This window comes from Gallinula chloropus, assembly GCF_964237585.1.
Source record: "Gallinula chloropus genome assembly, chromosome: 1".
Lineage (NCBI taxonomy): Eukaryota > Metazoa > Chordata > Aves > Gruiformes > Rallidae > Gallinula > Gallinula chloropus.
The window spans coordinates 568,137-594,442 of NC_140085.1; the positions used below are offsets into that span (position 1 = coordinate 568,137).

Genomic DNA, 26,306 nt, shown 5'->3' on the forward strand with positions numbered 1-26,306 from the left:
CTGGTGTGCCCCGTCCCCACATGGCTTTCCTTAGGGCCCAGCACCTCCTGGCTGCAGGTGAGGGTCAGCATGGGCTGGGGGGACAGTGCAGAGATCAGCGTGTTGGCTGCTGGGGAGTAGCCAAACCTGGCCCAGTTGCAGGTGCTAGAGCTCACAACTGCTCTGGAAGCAAAGAGAAAGGGAACTGGCCAATGCACTGGCCATTGCTGAGTGTTTGCCAGGATCTGCAGCAGAACCACTGCTGGCTTCTGGGCTGGTTCTCACAGCACTGAGGGAGGTCTGTGTCTCACTGAGCTCAAGGATTTAGATCCAGTTTCCTGATCTCAAGGATTTAGCTCCCTCCTGTTCTGACCTGGAGATGGCACAGCTCAAAACTCTCGTGGGTCAAAACAAAAGTAGTTTTGCTGCCTTAGTACGGGGTAGCTGTGAGCAACTGCTCCTTAGAGGTAACTGGTCAGGATTCAGTGTTCCCAGACAAGCTGTGGGTCCATGTCCATGTACTAAACACCCGAATGGCACCTGAATGGCTGTGCAGGGACACAGAGAGAGTATGCCAAAAAAACCCCACCCCAAAACATTTCCTCCCTCTTCTCCTGTGTGTAGGTGTGTTTTTAGCAGCTGAGGTCAATTGTCATGTCTCTTGACAAGATTAAGCAAAGTTGAATTTCAGATGGGCCTTGCCTCACATAATGACATCCAGACTGGTTACTTCATCTTGCATATGGGTGCTACAAGGTGAAGAAGCCACTGCCTGTCGTAGCTTTCCATCTGCTCAACATACCCTTTAACAGGGATTTTTAATCACTAGTTTTGCACACACTGGCTGGGTACCTGAGAACTGCATCATCCAGCATTCTGAACATCTTGGACCATTGCTCTCCCCCCAGCCAAAGCCATGTGCAGGAACATGCCAGCTTGTTTGGGGGTGCCTGGGAGGGGTGAGAGCTGGGGGACCACTGGTGCTTCCCAGGAGCTGCTGCCCCTGTCTAAAAGGTGTGTGATGTGCATGCAGCCCTGTGTGAGTTCCAGACTCTGTGTGAGACCTTTCAAGTGTTAAGCAGTGGTGGTTTGTCAGGGTGCACATGCCTCTGGGGTGTAGGGGAGAGGGGCAGGGTCTGCCTTTGGCCCTGCACTGACCTGTGAGCCAGAGACAGGACTCTGCTGACACGTTACTGGGAAGCCAGTGCCAGAGGAGTTTGGGACCTGCCTTGAATATTGCATAAGATTTTTGGCACTATCTTCTGCATCCAACACCAAGTCTCTCTGACCTTCTGTAAGTTTACCAAACACCTTTAGAATTAAAAAGTAAATACTCTGCTCAGTTCTGACAGTCCTGGTGGACCACAGAAATGCCAACACACACATAACAACTGGCAGCTTTCTAAGTAGTGGTGATTGTGATCTGATAGTTACTCTGTGAAAACTTCTGGGGGTGACCTGCTGGAGAGGAGCTCTGAGAAGGACCTGGGGGTCCTGGTGGGTGACAGGGTGGCCATGAGCCAGCAGTGTGGCCTGGGGGCTGAGAGACCCAAAGGGATCCTGGGGGCATCAGAACAGTAGGCAGCAGGTGACAGGAGGGGATCCTCCCCCTCTGCTCTGCCCTGCTCAGGCCCCACCTGGAGTGTTGTGTCCAGGTCTGGGCTCCCTGGGATCAACCAGCCAGGGATCTCCTGGAGAGAGTCCAGAGGAGGGACAGGGATGCTGAAGGGGCTGGAGCATCTCCCCTGGGAGGAAAGGCTGAGGGAGCTGGGGCTGTTCAGCCTGCAGAGAAGAGCCTGAGAGGGGATCTGATCACTGGGTATCAAGAGCTGAAGGGTGGGACCCAGGGGCCATGGGCAGCCTCTGCTCAGTGTCTGTGGGGACAGGACAAGGGGCGATGGGCTCAAGCTGGAGCCCAGGGAGTTCCCCCCAATGTGGGGAAGAACTTCTTCCCAGTGAGGGTGAGGGAGCCCTGGGACAGTCTGCCCAGGGGGTGTGGAGTCTCCTTGTCTGGAGAGATCCCAGCCCCTGTCCTAGGGACCCTGCTTGGGCAGGGGGTGGGACCCCATGGGCTCTGGGGGCTCTTCCCACCTGTGATTCTATGAAAACAACACACCACTAAGCCAGTGTTACTCCTGCCTGGAATTTTCAAAGGGTCTGTTTCTCCCCCTGCAAGTGACTAGAAAAAACCCCAAACACATTTAAAATGAGGAGTGTCAGCTGGCAAATATCATTTAATGGCACCCCAAGTTCATATGCAAAAAAGAAAGCACAATATAAAGGTTACAAAAATTAGTCACAAGAAAAACACACTTAAGAGAAACTCAGGGAATCAGTAAGACAGCAGCTTTTACAGCAGCAAGAGTTCAGAGCTGTATAAGTGCACAGTCCATCGTGAGCAGATCCACCACTAAGATGCTGCTGGTGAAAAGCCAATGCCAACTGCAGAAATACTCCACAGATCCTTTCGGTCTGTACCTGCAACAGAACAGCTGCATTCAGTCTCAGGGAACACTGAGGAAGGAACAGAAGTGTTGATGTTAGGCCAATGGTATCCTGGGCTCCATCAGCAGAGGGGTGGCAGCAGGGACAGGGAGGGGATTGCCCCCTCTGCTCTACCCTCTCTGATCTCATGCCCCAAGCAATCCAAGAGCACAAAATAGAAGATCTTTCACTGTGTTACTCCACACCCTTCTGCAGCTTCCCCCTAGAACTTCTGCTGCAGGTTTGCCAGCCCAGACCACACTGAATCAACTGGATATGCTGTTTTCCTCTGGGGAACAGCTTCTGGCTGTGTGCTCCACGTTTCAGATATGAATCATGATGCAAGACAAAACAACCTTGTTTCTCAGCTTGAATCCAGGGAAGCAAAGGCAAGAGAGTTACTACTGCCCTGCTTACCCCTGCATTCTTCCATATTCTTTCCCCTCTCTTTTCTGCTTAAGGTACTGTGGGAGCAGAGAAAATGTTAAGAACCTGAGGCCTGCTATCAGCAAAATCAATCATATCCTAACTGGAATTAGCAATGCTGAATCTACCTAGCCCTCTGATGAGCTCGGCTGTACTGCTTGTATCCAAATAAACACACAAGGGACCAGTGAGGTGCATGGCTACACCTCTGCATCAAGCTGGAGTACACTAGTTATTCCAGAAACGCCCCAGGTCCTGCATGATGCAGGAGTAACAGCATCCCAGGTAGTGCAGCTTAATAAACATCTGGTCTTTCCTTCCCCCACACTCCTTAAAACAGGCTGCAGCTCTGTGTCTTGTTGTGGGGCTGCCCCAAGCAGTGTGCCTAGAAGCTACTTCTAGATCTGCAAGCCATACCCCTCAGGTGAGCTGTGTTTCTTCACCCCTGGACAGGCAGTGAACACGCTCCTCTGCGTTGTAATACACCTGCCCGCAGCGCAGATGTGGCTCTTCATGCTGGTACCAGAGCTGTTCGTTGAACTCTGGGAAGAAGAAAGCAATTTCCCTGCTGGCTGATGCTGGTGAATCTGTTACAGAACCGAGGAAAAGAAGATGAGAAATGCAGATATGTGCTGTGTTCCAAAGGGAAGGGCATGGCCTGTAAAGAGCCAGGCTCAGTCGCAGCAGGACATGTGAGAGTGGTGCCTGCAGAAGTGAAGAAATAACCTGATTCCCAGAATGGAAAGCAAGCAAAGGCAGACAAACACCATCTTGTCTCCCCAGGCTCCAGCCTCTGCACAACACTCAGCCAAGAAGGGGAGTTTTACCTGAGCCATGAGTGGTGTTCCTGGTGTCAGTGAGGCCGTAAGATCCTCGGATGGAGTCTGGAACATCATTTCGGGCTCTGAACACTTTAGTGGGCCCCATCAGGGATCTCCAGAGAGGAACAGCATTCTCATGAGCCAAGATATAAGCCCACATGGGGCCACTAGAAAAGGACCGGGTAGGAGCAGAAGTAGACATGGTTACAAAAGGACACAGCTCCTTTGTTCTTATAAATGTGGCAAGTGCAGCGCAGCAAAGAAGTGCAAACCCGAGCTGTGCTTCCCAGCAAGGGACACAGACCTACCATGTAACACTGGGCAGCGAGACCACGGCTCGGAGGCAAAGCAACAGCACGACTGAACTCCTCCTGCTCAGGGTGATGGCACCCACACCCTCGGGGGATGCCGCCCCACCGAGTACCCTTGTCACCGCTGAGACGGCTCCCGACCCTCCCCCGCCCCCGCCCCCGCAGCCTATACCCCTCCAGCGCGACTCCCGGGGCCCCTGCTCGGTCGCGACACGGGTCCGCAGGCGCCGCGAAGCCCCGCAGGTACCTGGCCATGAACTCCACCAGCCGCTGGTAGAAGAACCGCCCTGCGGGGAAAGACGGCCCGAGTCACGCAGACCGGCCCCCGCCCGGCCCGGCGCTCGCCCCCCGCCCCCCGCGCAGCGCGGCCCGGCCCGGCCCGCCCGCGAGGCCCGGCCCGCCCGCGAGGCCCGGCCCGCCCGCGAGGCCCGGCCCGCCCGCGAGGCCCGGCCCGCCCGCGAGGCCCGGCCCGCCCGCGAGGCCCGGCCCGCCCGCGAGGCCCGGCCCGCCCGCGAGGCCCGGCCCGCCCGCGAGGCCCGGCCCGCCCGCGAGGCCCGGCCCGCCCGCGAGGCCCGGCCCGCCCGCGAGGCCCGGCCCGCCTACCCGCATGCTCCCGGTAGAAGCGGCGGCTCTCCTCCCGCCCGCAGCGCAGCTCCTTGGCGCGCACGATGAGGAACCGGTTGCTGAGGATGGTTTCGTGCACCGCCTGCGGGCAGAGGCGCAGCGGCTGGGCGGGGGCAGCGCCGGGCCGGGCCGGGCCGGGCGGTGCCTGCGGGGCCGCGGCGCCGGGCGCTCACCTCCAGCACCAGCGGGTGGGCCACGGCGTCCGGCTTCAGCAGGGCGAGCGTCAGCCGCAGCGGCCGCGCCGGCGCCGCCATGGCCCCGCACGCGGGAGGCGTCGCGCCCGTGACGACAAAGGGGGCGGGGCCGCCCTGTCGCGTAGCAGCGGGGACGCGGCGCCATGGCCGCGGCGGCGGCGGAGCGGGCCGGGGCCGGGGCCGGGGCCGGGGCCGGGGCCGGGGCCGGGGCCGCGGGTGAGGCCGCGGCCGGCGCCGAGGAGAACGTGAAGATCATCTGCCTGGGCGACAGCGCCGTGGGCAAGTCCAAGTGCGTGGGCGCGGCCGGGTGGCCCCGGGGCGGGGGCGGCGCGGCCCCGCGGCTAACGGCTCTGTGGTGCTCTGTCCGCAGGCTGCTGGAGAGGTTCCTGCTCGACGGCTTGTATCCTTGCGGAGCGCCGGCTGCCCGCGCCCCGGGCAGCCCCGCAGCAGCCCCGCAGCAGGCGGCGGCTCGGCGGAGCGTGGCGAGGGGCGCGGGCGGGCGGCCCGGGGAGCGGCGGGGGGCCCGGGCGGGCGCTGCGGCGCGGGAGGGTCTGCGCCTCCGTCGGCTCCTTAACAAGGGCGCAGCCGCCCTCAGCAGCTCTCCACCTTCGCCCTGACGCTCTACAAGCACCGCGCTCGGGTGGACGGGCAGGCCGTCCTCGTGGGTGAGTGCGGGGTGGGCGCCGGGTGGGCCCCGGGGACAGGATCACAGAATCACCAGGTTGGAAAAGACCTTGAAGATCATCGAGTCCAACCAATCCCATCCTGAGCTAAACCAGCTCCCTGAGCACCTCATCTCCCCTCTGTTCAACACCCCCAGGGCTGGGGACTCAGCCCCCTCCCTGGGCAGCCTGTGCCACAGCCCCACAACTCTGCCAGGGAAGAACTTTGCCCTCCCAGCTGAGCTGACCCTACCCTGGGGCAGCTTGAGCCCATTGCCCCTCGGCCCAGCTCCTGGCCCCTGGCTGCAGAGACCATCGCCCACCTCTCTGCACCCCCAGAGCTCTGCACCCCACAGCTCCCCCTCCATTCCCCCCTCCTGCTGGAAGAAACCCTTGCCACTTGAGTCCAAATCAAGTTTTCAGAGAAGAGCTGTTAGAATAATTGAAAGATGGGAAAAAGGGCCTAATGATGAGAGTCTCTCTGCTTAGCTTCCCAAGGAGAAGGCAGAGTATCAGACAACAGGAACTTGGTACCAAAGGAGGCTTTGGCTTAGCAAGAAGGATTTAACAGAGTCTAGTTGATGTTAGGTAAACTCATAGAAGGTAAGGTAGAGGGGTTTTTAACCAGTAAGTGCAATTATTATTAAGGCAGCTTGAGGAAATATGGATTCACATGTCAGGGATTAAGTAACTTGCTCTAGTTTGAGTAATTCATCTGGTGTATGTTCTGCAAGAGTCCACAGTCTCTTCTGTCTTCACCTTTCATGAACATAATGCTGATCTCCCAAGCGACCCTGCAGAGAAGAGCTGCCCTGAAGTGAGGTTTGTCAAGCAGGCAGGCTGAAGATTTTTAATTGAGCAGAATTACCACTCCCCTTGCTCATTTAATTTCTACTCAGCTCAGCTCAGTCACCATGGCCAAATGTCACATGGTGGAGTTAGGTTTGCTTTAAAATGTGTTGTATTTCTTTATGAATCTTATTTTTCCTGAGGTAAATTCCTGATTTCTGGAGTGACATGGGGTGTGACAGGCAAGACCTGGAGTTTCAGCAGTGCAAGAGGGAGTGTTTTCAGTTAGCCAGGGCAAGTTCTCTCATGGCAGCTGCCACATTGTTTGGGATGTTAATTCAGGGACGTTCTTTAGGTCACAGTCACTGGCCCCTCTTTTTCCCTTGTAAGGGAGGGTTCTGAAATGACACATCAAAAGGATCTGGCAGTTTTAGAAGCGAAGGAAAACTATCCAAAATGAACACAAATGTGGTCCAGTGAGTACTTGTCTGTATTCTGGAGGGTTTAAGAAGTCACCATCCTGCAAGTCTGATAGAGTATCCAGTCAGGAACTGAATTTCAGTGCCAGTAACCACTGAGGAAAGTGGCTTATTCGGCTTTAGGTGGAGTGGCAGGCTTTGCATGTCTGAAGTATCACTTTACCTTTAGAAATGTAAATACAGCTTTAGAAGTGTAACTACAGCTTTGTAACTACATTTGGTGGTTCCCAGCTGAGGCTGTGTAAATTTTTACAACAAATAAGACACGAATATTAGCCTGTAAATCCAGCAAGAGGATGGGAGGAGATCTCTACCTGAGGCACACCAACAGAAGAAGGCATTAACATGTTGGTGGCTGTTTAGGTATTCTTTATGATACCCAGTTAATGAATTGGGACCTGTCTGTCTCAGGCTAACTTACCCTTCCTGATTTCAGAGTGAGCTGTGCCCCTGGAAAGAGCAGTTTGACTGTGAAGGGAGATGGAATGTTTCCTGTGGCAGGGATCTGGCTGCGTACCCCTGTGTCAGAGATCACATGGTTTCTCCTGTCACCTCTAGTGACAGAGTTCAGGTGGTTGTCAGTCTTTGCACTCTTTGTCAGCTTTGTCCCACTGTCCTAAGTCACGTCTACTGATGGCTTCTTTTTTTCTGACATGTTCCTAGCAGTGTTTAGTGTCAGCACAACTAAACCTAGCAAAGGAAGGTCCTGGTTTGCATAACCTTTCAGCCCTGGGATGTTTTATGTCAGCAAGGTGAAACCTAATTTGTGACCCTGAGTAGATGGACTGGGCATTGCATCCCAGATTTAAGTTGAAAGAAACCAGAACTGGGACAGTTGTGTCATCCTGAGCCTGTTTTTTGTGTCTTTCAGACTTCTGGGACACAGCTGGACAGGAGAGGTTCCAGAGCATGCACGCCTCTTACTACCATAAGGCTCATGCTTGCATCATGGTAAGTGCAGTGTCTGTGCTGTCATCTGGTGGGATTTAGACTAATACCCATTCCACCTGAAACTTGACCTTTTCATGATGATGTCATGTTCTATTTCTTATTCTTCCAGTGGTTTAAAAACCTTTCTTATCTTGTTCTTTCTTCCCTCACCAGACAAACCCAGAGTAGTTGGTATGTTTAGCTCTTTTCTGCCTTTCCTTTTTCTATATGCCCTGGCTTTGCTCTCCTCTACATTTTCTTTTGTCCCTATGTTTCAGTAGGATGGTGAGTACAACTAAACGTACTTTCAGCAGACACAGTCCTGTCAGAGGTGATGCAAGGGAGAGAGCATTCCTTCCTTGGTCTGTGATGTGACTGATGGATTATGTAACACAAAACGGATGTGTTCTGCAAGGGCAGAAGGCATTCTTCTCTGGTCTTCTGCCCCTTCTGCTTCTCTATGCTTTGTGCTCCACTCTTACTATCTGAGAGCAGTCCTGTTTCCTGGCTCCTGACCCTCTTAGGTCTCTTGGTTTGTACTCTTGCCCAAACTTTCCACTACGTCTCATCACTCATGAGCATCAGTCAACTTCCCTGATACTTTAGAATAGAGAAGCCTCACCTCTGGCCCTCCTTAGCAGAAGGGATCTTTCCCAGTGCTTGTTCGCTCTCCTGAGTGCTGGCCATACTACAGAATAAGAATGTAAAGGGAAATGAGGCACTGCTCCCTGCATCACGCAAAGAAACAGGCTGGCTGCATGTTTCAGGGCTTGGTGGATACTCTCTCTTTGCTCTTTCATCCTTGGTAACAAAGGCCAGCTTCCTTTGTTGATGTCCTCCTGGGAAAACTCTGGGTTCTTGTGCTTGGTTCAGGGGGCTGATCAGGAGCTGTCCTGCTGCCGGCCCCATGAGAACTTGTTCTTTCTTGGAAGGTGTTTGATGTGCAGAGGAAAGTCACCTACAAGAACCTGAACAGCTGGTACAAGGAGTTGAGAGAATTCCGCCCAGAGATTCCTTGTATTGTGGTGGCCAACAAAATCGATGGTGAGTGGATCTTCTTCTTTCAACCCCTCAAAATAGGGATGTGATTCTCTGCTGACCTGGCTGAGAAAGAATGTCATTCATCTGTTAGGTCCAGATGAGTTCTTGAATATTAGTCCCCCGGGGCTGTATCTTACCAAACAGATAGCTGGGCTCTCTGCTGACCTTGCATGATATCTTACAGAGTCACAGAGTCACAGGGTCGGAAAAGACCTTTAAGATCATTGAGTCCAACCATTCCCATCCTGAGCTGCCCCAGCTCCCTGAGCACCTCATCTCCCCTCTGTTCAACACCCCCAGGGCTGGGGACTCAGCCCCCTCCCTGGGCAGCCTGTGCCACAGCCCCACAACTCTGCCAGGGAAGAACTTTGCCCTCCCAGCTGAGCTGACCCTGCCCTGGGGCAGCTTGAGCCCATTGCCCCTCGGCCCAGCTCCTGGCCCCTGGCTGCAGAGACCATCGTCCACCTCTCTACAACCTCCCTTCAGGTATTTGTAGGTGATGGTGTGATCTCCCCTCAGCCTCCTCCAGACTAAACATCCCCAGCTCCCTCAGCCACTCCTTATATGATTTGCTCTCCAGCCCCTTCCCCAGCCTGGTTGCCCTTCTCTGGACTCATTCAAGTCTTATCTTTGTTTTACTAGCAATTAAAAATAAAAAATTGATCCATTTAAAGTTTATTCAAGCAGTGTCCTTACAATTCAGTCTTTACCATGTGTTGTGGTGGTTTGAGCCTGGCTGGAGGCCAGACACCCACCAAAGTCAGGGTCTCCCTCCCCTTTTCAGCTGGACAAAGGAGAATAGATATTGAGAGGCTCAGGAGTTGAGATAAGGACAGGGAGAGATCCTTCTGTGATCGGTATCATGGGCAGAACCTTTTGCTCCCTTCTTCCCCCTGCATCATGACACGGGGAGGGGCAGGGACTGGGGAATGGGGGTTTCAGTCAGTTCCTCATAAGCTGTTTTCCTTCTCCAGATCTTAAAACACCTCCACCTCCCCCCACCCCTCCCTCCTTAGCAGACTGCACTCTAGTCATGATTTCACTCCCTTCTTCCCCTTATTGTGGCACAGGGAGGGGGTGGGACTGGGGAAATGGGGTCTTTGGTCAGTTCCTCACAAGTTGGTTTCCTTCTTGGCCGGGGGGACATTCATTCCTCACCCCCTGCTGCACCGTGGGGTCCCACCCATGCCAGACAGCCCTCCATGAACTTCTCCAATGTGAGTGCTTTCTGTTGGGGTGTCAGCTCCTCACCACAGGCCTCAGCACAGCTCCCTTCCATGGGTTGCTGACCTTCAGGCCCAGACTGCTCCAGCCTGGTCCCCCACAGAGTCACAAGTCCCCTCCCAGACCTGCTCTGAGGTGTGTCGGTCTCTCCTCGGGATGCAGGTTTCGCTGCCAGGAGCTTGTGCCAACGTGGGCTTCCCACAGCGTCACATCATCCCCGTCTGTCTCCCCCTGCCCCAGCGTGGGGCCTCTCCACGGGCTGCAGGTGGGGTCTGGGCCTTGTCCCTGGGCTGTGGGGGACACCCACCCACTCCACCTTGGGTCTCTCCAGGGGCATCTTTCTCTCTGGCACCTGGGGCTTCTCTCCCCCTCACCAGCCTTGGTGCCTGCACAGCTCCTCACATCTTCTCACTCCCTTCTCTGGGTGCAGAATGCAGCTGCTTGTGTTTGTTTTTCTCCTCACTGTGATTCCCAGAGGCGCCATGACCATCGCTGACGGGCTGGGCCTTGGTCAGCACCGACTTGGGCCTTGACTCAGCTGGTGTTTACTCTCTGGGGCTGCAGAGAGCTTCTGGCTGCTCCTTACAGCAGCCACCCCTGCAGCCCCCCTGCTCCACCAGCACCCAGCCATGCAAACCACAACACAAGCCCAGTGTCAAACAGGGGCTTCATGCTGCCATTCCTGGTAGAACTCACAGCTGTGAACAGGTGTATGTCCCCGAGGGAGCTGTCTGCACTCCCACTGTACTCCATGCAAGTTCACTTGGTTCAGTTGTGTGGTTTGGGGCATGATTCATTTTGCCTAAAAAAAAGCCTTTCCTACAGGATGAGTCAAGTGATTCTTGAGTCCCTTGATTGCAGGGACTGTGCAGGGAGTCCAAGGCAAACAGACTTGGTGCTGACAGCCCCGTTGTAGATGAATCCTGCTCTCGGTGTGTGAGTGGATGCTGCTTCAGGCCAGCCTTCTGCCTTGCCTTTGCTGTGTCCACCCAGGTTAGGAGATTATTGGCCCACAGCTATTAACACAGGCCCAGTGTGCAGAACAGTCAGTCCAGCTTCCTGCAAAGAGGTGGGGAGCGAGTGCCTGGGCAGTGCTCACTGGCAAGCATTTGGAGTCTGAACTCTTTCAGATGTTGCTTTTATGGGAAAAGACAGATTATCTGGAGTTATCCTCCTGTGCTGGCATACTGACTGGCTGTCGATCAAAACCTGGAGCTGTCACTGCTGTGTCAGTAGTCCTGTAAATATGCAGTAGATGTATTCCAAAACTGAAAGCCTCTGGACTACTAAGGTGGAGGTAGCTGGACCCAACTGCCTGCTAAGTAAAGCATCTAACAGTTGAGTTTGTCATACACTGTGAGTGTGACTCACAGGAATGTAGGTAACATGGCATAAAGGCTGTGGGGAGTTCTGGTAAACAAGGCCAGTCTGGAGGGAGAGATGTAACTGGTACTGTCAGTGATGTCCAGATTCTGTGGATACACAGCAAAACTCTAGGGATGTGCTTGGAAAACACTCAGTTCCTGCACAGCAAGTGAATTGATATGTCCTAAGCTGCAAAGGATTGTTCACTTACAGCACAGCAGAATGCATGTATAATTCAGTGAAGCACCATGGGTAAACCAACAAGAACTCTTTTCTCTGTGTGTATCTTTCCGTCAACAGTTTGCTGATGCTGCTGCTTTTAAAACCCCACAGCTTTTGGGGAGGAGTCTTCTAGCCCTGTTACTACACTGAGGTGGCCTTGACAGCTAAATCAGGCTGTGGCCTCCATCTGTTCCACCGCTCCTGTGTGTGTTGGCATCCTGCCTCCAGTGCTCTCTGACTGACCAGGTCTTTTTCTGCCCCCAGCGGATATGAAGGTGACCCAGAAAAGCTTCAACTTCGCTCGCAAGTTCAGTTTGCCCTTTTATTTCGTGTCTGCTGCAGATGGGACCAATGTAGTGAAGGTAAATCACAGCTGTGTGGCTCAGGATCTGTGAGACCTCCACACAGGTCAAGGACATGGAGGCTGCTGTAGGCATAGAGAGCAGGAGATGGGTTAGTACATCTGTTTGGCTGCTTGTGAGGTCCTGGTATTTATAGGTAGTTGCTGAATTGTTTTGTTGGTTTTTTTTTTTTTCTTGGGGTATGGGAAGAGTTTCCATATGTTACAGAAACACAATGCCCCTTACTTTGAGTGACAAGCCTTCTCATTCTCATCAGCTCTTCAATGATGCTATCAAACTGGCAGTTGCTTACAAACAAAACTCAGGAGATTTCATGGACGAGGTCATGCGAGAACTGGAGGTAAGAAGGGCTCGACTCCCTGCTCTCTTCCTAAGTCATTAGCAGAGATCCATCTCTTTGGCCTCAGGGAAAGCAGAGTCTGTGGCAAAAGGTGAAACTTTGCAGGCATGGAAAGAGTTGCCTTGTGCTGGTGACATCCTGGGGTTTGTGTGCTGATCGTGTCTAGGTTGGAAGGGGTGTGGTGGTGACCCTCTGAGGAGCCCATGCTGCCCTAGGCTGAATTTGAAAGAACCATATCAGGGTGTAGCTGTTGCTTTCATGCTTTGTAACAGTTCCTTGTCCTGCTCCTTTTCAGAGCTTTGACCTGCAGAAGAGTGAGAATTTGTCAGATGATGAAGAAGGCTGCCCTGAAAAGAAGCCCACATCTGCCTAAGCTCCAGACCCAGAGTCTGTTTTTCCCTTTACTCTAGATTTCTGGGACTAGTTAGAGCTGGGTTTCACAGAGCAAAGGGATTTTCCTCGTGCCATGAGAGCGCTGGTGGTGGGCAGAGGGGCCAGCTATCCACAACACATCATGGTCAAGGAAGGGGCGAGAGTATCCACGTGGTTGACTATGCTTCTTCAAGACAAAGCGTGCCAGGAGAGCTAAGCCACTATTGGACCCGCAGGGAAGGGTCCTACCCAGATGCTTTAATGGTACCTACTGGAGAAAACAAATAATAAATGATCATTTTTATAGAGCTTTCACCTTGAATTCTCCCTGCAGTTTTGTTACAAGGCAGTCCAAGTCCTACACTGTGGTCCTACCCATCGCTTTCACAGCTCAGCCAGCACCACCTTTCCATCCACCCCTGTGATCTCTGATGCAGAATATCTCTCACTTTCTCCCCCATTCTGTTGCAGTGAGATGCAGTACGCTTCTGACCATGGAGGATCTCTCCTTTCAGTTCAACTAGAGCTGAATAAGGTGGACTGTAACACCCAGGATTGTCTAATCACAGCCTCTCTGAGAACTGGCTCTGAGGGCTGCAGGGACCCCAGCATGGGCTTTCCAGCCAGTCCCACACATCTGGGACGAGGTGGGGACACTGGGCAAAGAGCTGCAGCAGGTGGGGAAGGGGAGGTGAGCCCCAACAGCTGCAGGGACCCAGCGGTGGGAGGGTGACTTGCCACGCAGAGCCACACTGGGGGCTGTTGGGGCAGCAGAGCTGCCTGTTCTTCTCAGCGCATCTGTGACTGTCTGTCCGTCCTGATCTTCTGCCTCCCATCCTGCTCAGAACTCCCCTGAGCGCACAGCTGACTTGCTGGGGCTGACGTGGCTCTATTTATAAATGAAGTTTCCAGTTTTCAGAGCTGACCATGCTTCGGGTTGGTCTCCTGCTCAAGGCAAGGACTCCCATGCCCTGCACGTGCCACATGAGGCCGCGGTCTAGTCGGGTGCAAAGGGGCAGAGTCACCCAAAAAGGGCTGAAAGGGCATCTGCTCAGAGAGGAGGAAGCTCTACACCACCCTGGGATGGAGAAGGCTGTTGTGGGGAGGCTACAAAGAGGACAGGAATGTGCGCTGGGACACACGGGCACTGCTGGGGGTCTGCATTAGGGCCCACAAGCTGGTGGTTAGGGCCTGGCGTCAGCCTCAGCTAACCAAACAGGCCTGCACAGCCTCCTCCCGCGAGCAGAGCAACGGGGCCATCGGGACTGTGCACCCCATCTTCTGCCTCCCATCCTGTCCCGCCCGGACAGAACCCCCCGCGCCGCCCCTTCCCCGCCCACCCCATTGGCCTCTCTGCCCCCCACTCAGACCCAGCGCCTCTGTGACATCAGCCCCGGGCTCTGCGGGCACCTCACGGCACCCGCTGCCCGGTGGGGACGCGCCTGGCTCCCTGCAGCTGCGGCCGGGTGCTGCTGGCAGCCATGGGGGTGCTCGCCCTGCTCATCCTGCTGGCCGCCTGCGGGCCTGTGTGGGCGGCATGTGACAGCTGTGGGTGAGTGGCCCGAGGCTCCTGGAGAAGGGAGATGGGGCGACCCTGGCCCTGGGACTCACTGCCGGCTGCCCGCGTGTCCCCCGTGGCCAGGCCGCAGCTTCCCGGGCCCCACAGGGGAGCCTCAGTTCCTCGCCAGCGCCCAGGCTGCTGGCACGGCTGGGCGGCGGGGCTGAAGCAGAAACAGGGGCGCACAGACACACACCCCGTGGGATTCCCTGGCCCTGCCGCCCATGCAGCACCCGCTGGGCAGGGAGGGAGGGAAGGCGTCTGACCCTGCTCAGCCTGACCAGCACCAAGCCCTCGAGCAGGACACTCACCAGGCTCTGTTTCCAGGGACACCTGCGGGCTCCGGCCCATGGCTTCCGAGCCGGTCATGACGCGCGTGGTGGGTGGCAGGGACGCCCAGCCAGGGGCCTGGCCCTGGATGGTCAGCATCCAGCGTCCCTCCCGCAGGCACGTGTGCGGAGGGTCCCTCATCAGCCCCCAGTGGGTCCTGACAGCGGCCCACTGCTTCCTCTATGCCAGGTAAGGAGGACCAGGGGACAGGGACATCCCCACCCACCGTGCTACCGGCTGCCCTGGCCGCAGCCCCACCTGCTACTCTGGCCCCATGTGCTTGCGGCACGGCAGCGCCTGGACACAGCCCAGCCCAGCGCAGAGGCTGCTCGGGAGAAGGCCGGGCTCGTGCTGCTGCTTCCCAGCCACCTCTGGCTCCACATTCCTGGTGCCTGAGGCCTGTGGGGCAGGTGCACCCTGTGCAGCGCCACGTTCCTCTGTCCCCTGGGACGCGGGTGGATGGCGGGGAGGTGATGGGCAGCTGCAGTGCGGGGCTGCGCTCCCTCTGAGCCCCCCCCTCCCTCTGACCCCCCCCCTCCTTCTGAACCCCTCTTCCTCTGATCCCCCTGTGCCTCTGACCTCCCTCTCCCTCGGACCCCCCCTCTTCCTCTGAGCACCCTCTGAACTCCTCTCCCTCTGACCCCCCTCTCCCTCTGAGCCTCCTCCGACCTCCCTCTCCCTCTGAACCCCCTGTCCCTCTGACCCTCCTCTCCCTCTGACCCCCTCCCTCTCTGACCCCCCCGTCCCTTTGACCCCCCTCTCCCTCTGAGCCCCCTCTGACCCCCTCTCCCTCTGACCCCCCTCTCCTGCTGCCTTCCAGCCACATCACCAAGTGGCGCGTGCTGATCGGTGCCACGCGGCTGAGCCGGCCGGGTCCCCAGGCCCAGGTGCGCTACATCCGGCGGCTGCTGGCTCACAAGGAGTTCAGCACCCACACGCAGAGCAACGACATCGCCTTGCTGGAGCTGGACCAGCCTGTGCAGTGCAGCAACTACACCCAGCTGGCCTGCGTGCCCGACGCCTCGCTGAGAGTCTCGGAGCTGACGACCTGCTACGTCAGCGGCTGGGGCTCCACGCTGCAGAGATGTGAGTTCCCAGCCAGCACTCGCGTCCCCAGCGCCAGCTCGGGCCCCTGGGGAGGCGGGTTGGGCTCTCTGCGAGCAGAGGCCAAATTTTGCCCGCTCAGGCTGTGGGGACGGGTGCCCTTAGGGAGGGAGGTGGGTGGGCCCGAGCCATTCCCCAAGGCCAGGCAGAAGAGGCAGCGCCTTCCAAAAGGAAAGGCAAGGCCTCCCAGGCAAAGGGCTTCACCCAGACAGGCAGGAGAACCGGCAGCGCGCTGATGGGTTCTGTTCTGTGCTCAGCCACAGCCGAGCGACCCGACACGCTGCAGGAGGCCAAGGTCCAGCTCATCGACACCAACCTCTGCAACAGCAGCTGGTGGTACAGAGGGGCCATCCACAGCCACAACCTGTGCGCTGGCCATCCGCAGGGTGGCATCGACACCTGCCAGGTAGGAGCGTGCTCCCACTCAGCCCCCAGCACCACCAGCAGCCCTGCCGTCAGCGCCCCAGTGCACCCCAGCGTCTGCTCTGCCTGCCAGGGCCCCTGCTGCTGCTGGGGCTCGCCTCCCCTTCCCCACCTGCTGCAGCTCCTCGCCTGCTGCCCCCCCGGCATCCCAGAGGCCTGAGACCCTGCCCAGAAAGCCCACCCGGGGCTCTCGGCAGCCCCCAGAGCCACATCCCAAGGCGGGAACAGCCGTCTGCCACGCATCCCGCATCAGCGTGCGGAGATGAGTGAGAGCCCATCTCCACACAGGCCCAGCACCCCCTCCCACACAAGCTTCTGTGGGCTCCAGCACCCAAGCTGAGCCTTTCGGTGCAGCTAGGACAGCTCTGGCAGGCGCCCCAAGGGACAAGGGTCCAGCCGCGGTGCTGCCAATGGCGGCCAACACCCCCTTTGTCCGCTCTGCCCCGCTGCAGGGTGACAGCGGCGGGCCGCTCGTCTGCAAGGACAACACCACCGACTACTTCTGGCTCGTGGGAGTGACCAGCTGGGGCGAAGGCTGTGCCAGAGCCAAACAGCCCGGGGTCTACACCTCCACCCAGCACTTCTATGACTGGATCCTGGTGCAGATGGGCCAGAGCCCGGCAACCGCGGCTCTTCCGAGGCCAAAGCCCGTCTTCCCAACGACGCCCCAGCAGAGCCCAGAACCAACGCCAACGCCGTCGGGCTGGTCTGCGCCCTGCCCCTTTCCCCACAGGAAGCTGAGGGTGTTCTTCCGCCTGCTGCAGGATCTCCTGCGGGTGCTGAAGAGGATAAAGGCCTGAGCCGCAGGACGAGCAGGAGCCAGGGCCGGCCGCAGGGAACCGTCCCCGGTTCCTTCTGGGGCCATGTCTGCTGCTCCCGAGGCAGCCCCAGTGCCAGGGGCCTGCTCTGTCCCTTGCGATCTCCCCTGAGCACCAGGGGCCCGCTCTGTGCCACCCGATCCCCCCTCAGTGCACAGCTGACTTGCTGGGGCTGACTCGGCTCTCGTGATTTATAAATGATGTTTCCAGTGTTCACAGTTGACGCTTCAGTTCAGTCTCCTGCTCAAGACAAGGACTTCCACACCCCGCATGTGCCACATGCAAAGGGGGAGAGTCACCCAAAAGGGCTGAACGCCATTCAAGTCCAAGCTGACTTGGCCAACAGCTTTGGAAACACTATATCCCTTCAGGGGTTTGGAAACCTGGAATCCCTGGGAAAACTACAGGCATGTTCCCCAGTTCATTATGTATGACTTCAGGAAGGCTGAGGTGTGGCTGGAGCTGAACTTGGCAGGGGACACCAAGAAAGGTAGGAAGGGATTCTAGAGGTGGGTGATCCATTAAGGGAAGGTTACAGAAACTGTACCACCCCTGTCAGTGAGCAACAATGGGAACTGTTAACAACAGCAGGGGAAAGGGCTGAAGTTCTTATCAAGACTTTCCCCTCAGACTTCGCTGGCAACCTCTCTCCTCACCATTATCAGGTATGTGGCCCACAAGATGAGGACCAGGGAGATCAAGTCCCTCCCATTAAGCAAACACATGTTTCATGGCCATCTGAGGAGCATGTATGTACACAAGTCTGTGGGACCTGGTGAGATGCATCCCAGAGTCCTGAAGGAACTGGCTGATGTGGCTGCCAAGCCGCTCTCCATGGTACTTGGAAAGTCGCGGTGCTCAGGGGAAGCCCCTGGGGACTGGGAGAGAGGAACCATCAGGGCCATTTCCCACAAGGGCAGGAAGGGCACCCTGGAACTGCCCCCCGTCAGCCTCCCCTCTGTGCCTGGGAATCATGGACAGATCCTCCTAGAAGCTCTGCTGAGGCACATGGGGGACAGGGAGGTGGTTGGTGACAGCTGGTGTGGCTTTACCAGGGGCAAGTCCTGCCTGAGCGATCAGGTGGCTCTCAGCAGCACAGTGACCTCATCAGGACAAGGGCAGAGCTCGGGATGTCACCCCTGGGTCTCTGCACGGCCTCGGGCAGGGTCCCCACAGCACCCTGCTCTCTGGGCTGCAGAGAGATGGGTGGGTGGGTGGGTGGGTGGGTGGGCTGCTCAGGGCACGAGGAGCTGGCCGGCCGGTCGCACCCAGAGGTGCTGGTCACTGACCCCAGGTCAGATGGACCCGGTGACAAGCGGGTCCCTCAGGGGTCTGTGCTGGGCCTGGGGCTGTTTGGGCTCTTTACTGGTGACACCCGCAGTGGGACCAGTTGCACCCTCAGCTGGGTGCTGAGGTCAATGTGCCAGCCAGAGGGAGCTGGGCAGGATGGAGAAAGGGCCCAGGGGAACCTCAGGAGGTTCAGCAGAGCCAAGGGCAGGATCCTGCCCCTGGGCTGGGACAACCCCTGTTATCCATCCAGGGCAGGAGGTGATGGGCTGGAGAGCAGCCCTGAGGGAAAGGCTGCATCCCCAGGAGTGTGGGCAGCAGATGGAGAGGGGATTCTGCCCCTCTGCTGTGCTCTGGGGAGAACCCACCTGCAGTGCTATGTGCAGCTCTGGAGCCCTCAGCACAAGAAGGACAGGGAGGGAGTGTGTCCAGAGGAACCACAAACATGACCCAAGGACTGTAGCAGCTCTGCTGTGAAGCCAGGCTGGGAGAGCTGGGCTGGTCCAGCCTGCAGAAGAGAAGCCTCTGGGGGCACCTCACAGCCCCTTCCAGTCCCTGAGAGGTGCCTGTAGGAAGCTGGGAAGAGCTGTTCCCAGGGCCTGGAGCGATGGGACCAGGGGGATGGGTCAAACTGGGACAGGGGAGATTGAGGTTGGGGATGAGGGGAAAGCTCTTCCCTCTGAGGGGGGTGGGTCACTGGGTGCCCAGAGAGGTGGGGGAGGCCCCATCCCTGGAGATACTCAGGGTCAGGCTGGATGGGGCTCTGAGCGCCCTGCTCCAGTGAAGATGTCTCTGTCACTGCAGGATGGGACTAGATGACCTTTAAAAGTCCTTCTAACCCAACACATCCTGTGATTCTATGAACACGGGGAAACAATAATCAGGGAGGAAGTCCCTTGTCTGGGAGGACACAGGGGCAGAGAAAGGGCAGAGTCAAGGAAGATGGGGCTGCTCAGCTTGGAGAAGACTGAGTGATCTGACCAACACTGACCCCCTCCAAAGGGGGGTCAGGGGATGGGCCAGGCTTCTCTCAGTGGTGCTCAGCAACAGGACAAGGGGCAATGGGCACAAACTGATTATGAAGAAAAACTTCTTTACTGTGAGAGTGCCTGAGCCCTGGGACAGGCTGCCCAGAGAGGATGGGGAGTCTCCTCTGGAGACATCCAAACCCTCCTGGATACCATCCTGTGTGACCTGCTCAAGGTGAGCCTGCTTCAGCACAGGAAGGTTGGGGACTGGATGTTCTCCAGCTGTCCCTTCCAACCTCTATCCTTCTAAAAAACCATAATTATATATATATATGTGTATAAATATATATATAAAACCCCACAAAAGTGCCCACCAACAAAACAGAAAAGCTTTAAGCTGGGCTATATCACAAGCAAGAAGACACACGCCCTCCCAGTTTCAGGGATGGCTTGTGGTGGAGCCCAGCTGATTCACCAGCCCCAGAATCCACAGAACCCACAAGACGACCTGGACTGACAACCCTCAGCCACATGTGGAGTCACAAAGGACTTGGAAGTGTCAGAGAGCGATACCCTGAGCTGCTCCCACTCCAGCACGTCCCAGTCTGCACTGCTTGCCAAGGCCACACCTCGGGAGCTGCCAGGACCATCCTCCTCTTCCCGTGCTCCTGTCCCCTGGCAAACGACGGTGCCGCAGGTCCCAGGCCCGTTCCCTCCCAGGGGTGCAGAGCATGGCTCCAGCTGAGCATGGGGCCTGCCCTTTGCTCCCCCTTGGTCATGGTTTGGCAGGAGCTGTTGGGGCTCTGGAGGTGACCCTGTCCCACTGAACAAGTTGGGGTTTCTGTCGAGTCCTCAGCTGGAATGTCCAATGCCCAGCGCAGGGTTAAGGGCTCCTCACTGCCCCACCTGCCCTTCGCTACCTCAGCCCCAAGAGTCACTGAGCCAAAGCTGGGGGTGGCTCTAAGGCTGAGCTGGGTTAGTTGGGGGGCACAAGGGGAGCGTCTGGTGGTTTTGGCAGAGTGTGTAGGACTGCAGGGGCTGGAGCAGCGAGATGCTAGGAGCAGCGGCAGCAGGAAGGCTTGGGAGTGCAGCTTGGCACGCAGCAAGGCTGCAGGGCAGGATCCCTGCCCTTCCTGATCTGGCTTTCTCCAAACTCCATGCGCTGCTCAAACAGCACTTTCTGCAGGTTGATCTCCTCCAGGACCTGCAGGACCTCCGGGCCTGGGCTGCTCTGCATCAGGTTGTAGTTCTCAGCTGGGTCCGACTCCAGGTCGAAGAGCAGCGGGGGCGAGTGGGGGGTCAGTGGTGTCAGCCCATGGCAGGCCTGGTCTGGAGTCGTGTCGCTGTGAAAGGAACCTGCAAAAGAGACCTCTGGGTGTAGCTCAGCTCCTGCTCTTTGGACAGCTGACCCATCCAGGCCTTCACAAAGCTGCCCATGCAAGGAGAAAGCAGCACTCACCTTGGGTGAAGTAATGGGCCTTGTATTTCCCAAACCTGACAGCGAAGGGGCCGTGCAGCGGGTCGGGGGACGTCGGGTAGAAGAACATGGTCTGACGGGGGCTCTGTGGGAGGCAGCAGCAGTGAGCTGGACCCTGTACAGCTCTGAGGAGGAGAAAAGCCTGAGGCAGGACCAGGCAGAGGCTCCAGAGTTACGCAGGAGCCCTGATACAGCAGACAGGATATGGCCAGAGAAGGGGGGAGCTGACTAACAGCAGCACCCTCTTTGCTGCCTACTTAAAGCTCCTGGGCCTCTGTCCCTCCACTGTGGCCCCAGGGGTGGCTTGGCAGTGTTAGGGTGTTAGAGCAGAGCAGGCCGTGGAAGGCCAGGAGCTTTGTGTATGGCTCAGGAGAGACAAAAGGTCCCAGCTCATGGGTGTCTCCTGATCTCCAGCTGGTTCTGCTCATCAGGAACACAGGTCCAGCTCCATACAGAGCCTTCACAGACAGTGCCAGCTGAACCAGCCTGCAGGACTCACCTTCCCTGACCCAAACAGCACCGGGCTCAGGTCGTAGCCATCCAGGGCCACCTTGGGAAGAGCTGCTCCAGCCAGCGCAGTCAGGGTTGGCAGGATGTCCAGGGTGCTCGCCAGCTCATGTGTCACTCCTGTCACCCAGCACAGCAAGGCACAAGGAGAGGTTCAAGCACTTGATCTCACTCCCACCCCTGCCCCCCCCAGGCCTGCCCCACCCGTGACCCCCCTGCCCCAGCCAGCAGCGCCCAGTCTCACCTGGGGTGACTCGGCCTGGCCAGTAAGCCACTGCTGGCTCCCGCATGCCACCTTCGTACGTTGTCCCCTTCCCACACTTCAGGAGGCCAGAGCTGCCTCCACGTGCCATCCGCATGGTGGAGGGGCTGTGAGGGAGAGGAATCACCAACTGCTGCTGTCACAGGTCCACACTGACCCTTCCCTGAGGCTGCCATGGGGCCAGGACAGGCACGGTGCCAGCGAGGGCACTGCCAACCTGCTCAGCCTGGCGAGGCAGGAGCCGTGGGGCAGGGGAAGAAGCCAACATCTGCAAGATGCTCAAGCAGGGTACCAGAGCCCAACACACACCAAAGGGGCATGTTTGGGCTGTGTGCTCCTGGATATGAGGAGGGGCACAGTTGAGCCACAGGAACGAGCAGCACATTGTGCACTGGGTCCACTCCAGAGCAGCATCTACCTCTTAGAATCATAGAATGGCCTGGGTCAGGAGGGACCCCCGAGGGTCCCAGAGCTCCAACCCCCTGCCACAGGCAGGGACACCAACCTCCAGGCCTGGAGCTACACAAGGGTGCCCAGGGCCCCAGCCAACCTGGCCTTGAACACCCCCAGGGATGGGGCACCCACCCCCTCTCTGGGCAGCCCCTTCCAGCCCCTCACCACTCTCTCTGCACAGAACTTCCCCCCAGTCTCTCCTCTCCCCCTTCCCTCCTCCAGCTTCACTCCAGCCCCTTGTCCTGCCAGTCTCTGCCCTTTAACAAGCCCATTCCCCTCCTGTTCCTGGGGTCCCTTCAGGGACGGGGAGGCTGCAGTGAGGTCCCCCCACAGCCTTCTCTTCTCCAGGCTGACCCAGCCCAGCTCCCTCAGCCTCTCTCCATAGGTAGGGGAGCTGCTCCAGCCCCCTGAGCACCCCCGGGGCTCCTCTGACCCCTCTCCACCAGCCCCACATCCTCCTTGTGTTGGGCCCCAGCTCTGGACACACAGGACTCCAGCTGGGGCCTCACAGGGCAGAGTCTCGCTTCAGGTCACTGGCTGTCACCTGGCAATGCCACAACCGTGTCACTTCATGGCAGCAGAACCTCACCAGTGACCCAGTCAGCCCTGCTGAGCCCACTCACCCGTTGTCAGAGGTGAAGAACACCAAGGTTGTGTTTGCAAGACCGTTCTCCTGCAGCGCCTGCAGCAGCTGTCCCACGGAGCCATCGAACTCCAGGAGTGCATCACCGAACGGCCCACGCCGTGACCGCCCTGCAGACTCCTTGCTTGCAAACTGGGGGTAGTGTGTGTGCTGAAGAAAGGGCAGAGAAGATGCTACTCAAACTCCCAGAGCCACAGCTGGTTAGCAGTTCACCCAGGGACAGTAAGCACCCCAGCCAGGACGTGACAATACCCATGAGATGAGAGAGGGCTTCTCCCCAGGCTGCAGAAGCATCTCTCAGAGATGGCACAAAGGAGCTGAGTCCCTGGAGAGAGTGTGGAGACTCAGAGTGGGAGGTTTGAGCAGGTGGAGTCCCAGCCCAGGGGTGGGGGCAAAGCTCCAGAGAGAAGCAGCCCAAGACCTGGGTGTGGGAACAGCAACCCAAGGTGATCCCAGGCAGGTACTGACTGCTCAGCAGTCCTGGGGCTGTCGGGGCTGAGACGCTTCCCTGCTGTCCCCACAGGACACAGGGACCCTTCCCCACCCTGGGGCCCAGCGCAGCCCTCCCCATCTCCTACGTGGGAGGCGTAGTAGAGCAGGAAGGGGACGCCTCGTCGGGCACAGTCAGCAATGAAGTCCCGGGAGAATTTGCTGTAGAGTGGAGCCAGGTCAGGGAAAGAGACCGGCTGCTGCACGATGGTCTGGTTCCAGAGCAGAGGCACTGGCACTGTGCCTTGGTCACAGGTCCCAAAACACTTGATGTCGGGTGGGAAGCAGGTGAGATTCTGGCAGGGGCCCTGGAAAGAACAAACAGCACTTGGTCTTTCACCTGCGTTGCAGGACGGGACGCAAAGTCTCACAGTGGCCCACCACCAGGTCCTACAGGCACCCTCTGGGCAGCCCCTCACAGAAGCCCAGGGGTCTGTGCCCACCCTCAAACTGTCCAAGGACTTTACTGCCACAACATCATAATCTCCTGGAAATTCAGACGTTCCTTTGAAGCCAGAAGCTGACCCTCCCTCCAGTGACACAGGGTGTCCTTCCCCACACACACATCTGCAAAGCTGCCTTATCACAACAGCCCCTCAGAGACGGGCGCTTCCCACCAGCACACAGCTCCCCAGCCTGCAGCCACCCACCAATGTCCTCTCACACAAGGTCCATCTTTCAGGCACTCTCCCCAGCAACACCCCTCAGGGCTTGACAAGCCTCTCACCTGGTCATGGGAGTAGGGCACCCCCAAAAAGTGGTCAAAGCCCTGGTGGATGGGCAAGAAGGAACCATTTATCCCCAGCCCAAGGTGCCACTTGCCAACCATGGCTGTGGCATAGCCCTGGGCCTTCAGCACCTCTGCAATGGTGACCTCAGGCAGCGGCAGGCCGCCCCGCGAGTCGGGGCTGAACACGCCAGGGTAAACCCCAGAGCGCGTCTGGAACCGGCCGGTCAGCAGGGCTGCCCTGCGGAGAGAGGGGAAGACCTCATCAGTCAGGGGAAGACCTCATCAGTCAGGGGAAGACCTCATCACCTGAAGGGAACATACAAACAGGAGGGGATTCAACTTTTTAAAAGGGCAGAGACTGGCAGGACAAGGGGCTGGAGTGAAGCTGGAGGAGGGAAGGGGGAGAGGAGAGACTGGGGGGAAGTTCTGTGCAGAGAGAGTGGTGAGGGGCTGGAAGGGGCTGCCCAGAGAGGGGGTGGGTGCCCCGTCCCTGGGGGTGTCCAAGGCCGGGTTGGCTGGGGCCCTGGGCAACCTTGTGTAGCTCCAGGCTGGAGGTTGGTGTCCCTGCCTGTGGCAGGGGGTTGGAGCTCTGGGACCCTTGGGGTCCCTCCCAGCCCAGACCAGGCTGGGATTCTGGGATACTATGATTCTAGTGTTTGTGAATATGTAAAGGCTGAGAGTGAGGATGGAGCCAGGCTCTTGCCAGCGATAGGACAAGGGGCAGCAGGTGCAGCTGGAGCACAGGAAGTTCCATGGGAATATAAAGAGGAACTTTTTCCCTGTGAGAGTGACAGAGCCCTGGGCCAGGCTACCCAGAGGGGTTGGGGAGTCTCCTTCTCTACAGAGATTCAAACACGCCAGGACACGTCCCTGTGTGATTTAGTCTGGGTGATCCTGCTCTGGCAGGGGGGTTGGTCTAGAAGACCTTTTGAGGTCCCTTCAAATCCCTAACGTTCTGTGACTCTGTGAGAGAGGAGCAGACAGACATCACACCAGACACAGCACCAGTTGTGCCGCCCAACCTCAGCAGAGGGTGCCCCGCGCCTCGGGACCTGTCACCCGGCTCGCCGCAGTCTCACGGCTGCCACCGCCACCTCCCATCTGCTGGGACACACCGCCGGGCCCCTCGTGTTGCAGCCCCGCCTCGCCCTGTGCCAAGCCCCGCCTCGCCGCCTCTCCATCCCCAGCGCGGGCCGTGGAGCGGCGCGGCACGTACCGGGACGGGCTGCACACCGGGGAGCTGCTGTAGAAGCTGGTGAAGCGCAGGCCTCGGGACGCCATCCGGTCCAGGTTGGGCGTGTCGGAGGAAGGGTGCCCGTAGCTCCCCAGGTCCCCGAAGCCCAGGTCATCTGCCAGCAGCAGGACGAAGCTGGGGCGGGCGGCGGCCGCCCCGCGCACGGCCAGCAGCACCAGGGCCCAGGACAGGCCCCGGGCCCGGGACAGGCCCCGGCGCCGCATCCCCGCGGCGCTGCTCCCGCACGGGCCCCGCCGGGCACTTCCGGCACCGCCGAGCAACGCACGCAGCCCGCGAGCCCCGCGCCGTCAGCCACGTGACGCGCGCCGCCGGGCGCAGAGCATGCCGGGAATTGTAGTCCACCGTGGGACGGCGCCGGTCGGTGTCGGGGCCCCGCAGCCGCCACCCCGGGGCAGGCGGCCCCTCGAGAACTGGTCCTGTGCCTGGGTGCGCCGGTCGAGGATGGTTTATTACCACAGGGGCTTCTCACAGGGACACCCCCAGCGCTGCCCACCCGGGGGCTCAGGGCTCCTGCTTGTGTCCGGCGCCTGGTCACAGGGTCGGAAAAGACCGTGAAGATCATCGAGTCCAACCATCCCCATCCTGAGCTGAACCAGCTCCCTGAGCACCTCATCTCCCCTCTGTTCAACACCCCCAGGGCTGGGGACTCAGCCCCCTCCCTGGGCAGCCTGTGCCACAGCCCCACAACTCTGCCAGGGAAGAACTTTGCCCTCCCAGCTGAGCTGACCCTGCCCTGGGGCAGCTTGAGCCCATTGCCCCTCGGCCCAGCTCCTGGCCCCTGGCTGCAGAGACCATCGCCCACCTCTCTGCACCCTCCTGCCAGGGCAGGGCAGGGCAGGGCAGGGCAGGGCAGGGGGGAGAAGGGCTCCCCTCAGCCTCCTCTTCTCCAGGCTCAACACCCCCAGCTCCCTCAGCCGCTCCTGGGAAGCTTTGCTGCTCTCCAGCCCCTTCCCCAGCCTGGTTGCCCTTCTCTGCCCTCGCTCCAGGACCCCCATGTCCTTCTGGTGCTGAGGAGCCCAGAACTGGACCCAGCACTCCAGCTGCAGCCTCCCCAGTGCCCAGCCCAGGGGCACAATCCCCTCCCCAGCCCTACTGGCCACACTATTTCTGACACAAGCCAGGATGCCCTTGGCCTTCTTGGCTGCCCGGGCACACTGCTGGCTCATATTCGGCCTGCAGTCAATCAACACCCCCAGGTCCTTCTCCCAGCAGCTCTCCAGCCAGTCTCCCCCCAGCCTGTAGCACTGCCAGGGGTTGTTCTGTCCCATGTGCAGCACTCTACACTTGGCCATGTCAAACTTCATCGGTCCCTCAATGAGAAAATGTTGGTCCCAGTCTTCATGTGGTGGCTTCAGGGCACAGTGGATGAGAGGAGGG

At 58.3% G+C, this 26,306-nt stretch overlaps 4 protein-coding genes across 4 annotated transcripts; 2 read left to right on the forward strand and 2 right to left on the reverse strand.

Annotated features, from left to right (window-relative positions):
* Nucleotides 1-2,193: 2,193 nt before the first annotated feature.
* NME6 (NME/NM23 nucleoside diphosphate kinase 6) lies at nt 2,194-4,899 on the reverse strand (the record flags this gene model as incomplete). Its single annotated transcript, XM_084267039.1, has 6 exons — nt 2,194-2,457; nt 3,307-3,476; nt 3,717-3,877; nt 4,269-4,308; nt 4,625-4,727; nt 4,819-4,899. 5 exons carry the CDS (start codon nt 4,897-4,899, stop codon nt 3,310-3,312), a joined length of 552 nt encoding a protein of 183 aa, XP_084123165.1. The 3' UTR covers nt 2,194-2,457; nt 3,307-3,309.
* Nucleotides 4,900-4,982: 83 nt separating this feature from the next.
* Nucleotides 4,983-12,934, forward strand: LOC311204955 (rab-like protein 2A; the record flags this gene model as incomplete). Its single annotated transcript, XM_084279222.1, has 8 exons — nt 4,983-5,128; nt 5,210-5,239; nt 5,425-5,504; nt 7,641-7,720; nt 8,632-8,743; nt 11,816-11,913; nt 12,170-12,253; nt 12,549-12,934. 8 exons carry the CDS (start codon nt 4,983-4,985, stop codon nt 12,624-12,626), a joined length of 708 nt encoding a protein of 235 aa, XP_084135348.1. The 3' UTR covers nt 12,627-12,934.
* A 1,616-nt stretch (nt 12,935-14,550) lies between these two features.
* Nucleotides 14,551-16,840, forward strand: LOC311204956 (acrosin-like; the record flags this gene model as incomplete). Its single annotated transcript, XM_084279223.1, has 4 exons — nt 14,551-14,702; nt 15,334-15,599; nt 15,875-16,023; nt 16,493-16,840. 4 exons carry the CDS (start codon nt 14,551-14,553, stop codon nt 16,838-16,840), a joined length of 915 nt encoding a protein of 304 aa, XP_084135349.1.
* Nucleotides 16,841-19,224: 2,384 nt separating this feature from the next.
* ARSA (arylsulfatase A) lies at nt 19,225-25,018 on the reverse strand. Its single transcript, XM_084279337.1, has 8 exons — nt 24,891-25,018; nt 23,672-23,912; nt 23,034-23,252; nt 22,436-22,605; nt 21,342-21,466; nt 21,090-21,217; nt 20,573-20,675; nt 19,225-20,469 (listed from the first exon to the last, which is right to left on the reverse strand). The coding sequence occupies exons 1-8, from the start codon at nt 24,953-24,955 to the stop codon at nt 20,168-20,170; spliced, it is 1,353 nt and encodes a 450-aa protein (XP_084135463.1). The 5' UTR covers nt 24,956-25,018; the 3' UTR covers nt 19,225-20,167.
* Between the last annotated feature and the right edge of the window lie 1,288 nt (nt 25,019-26,306).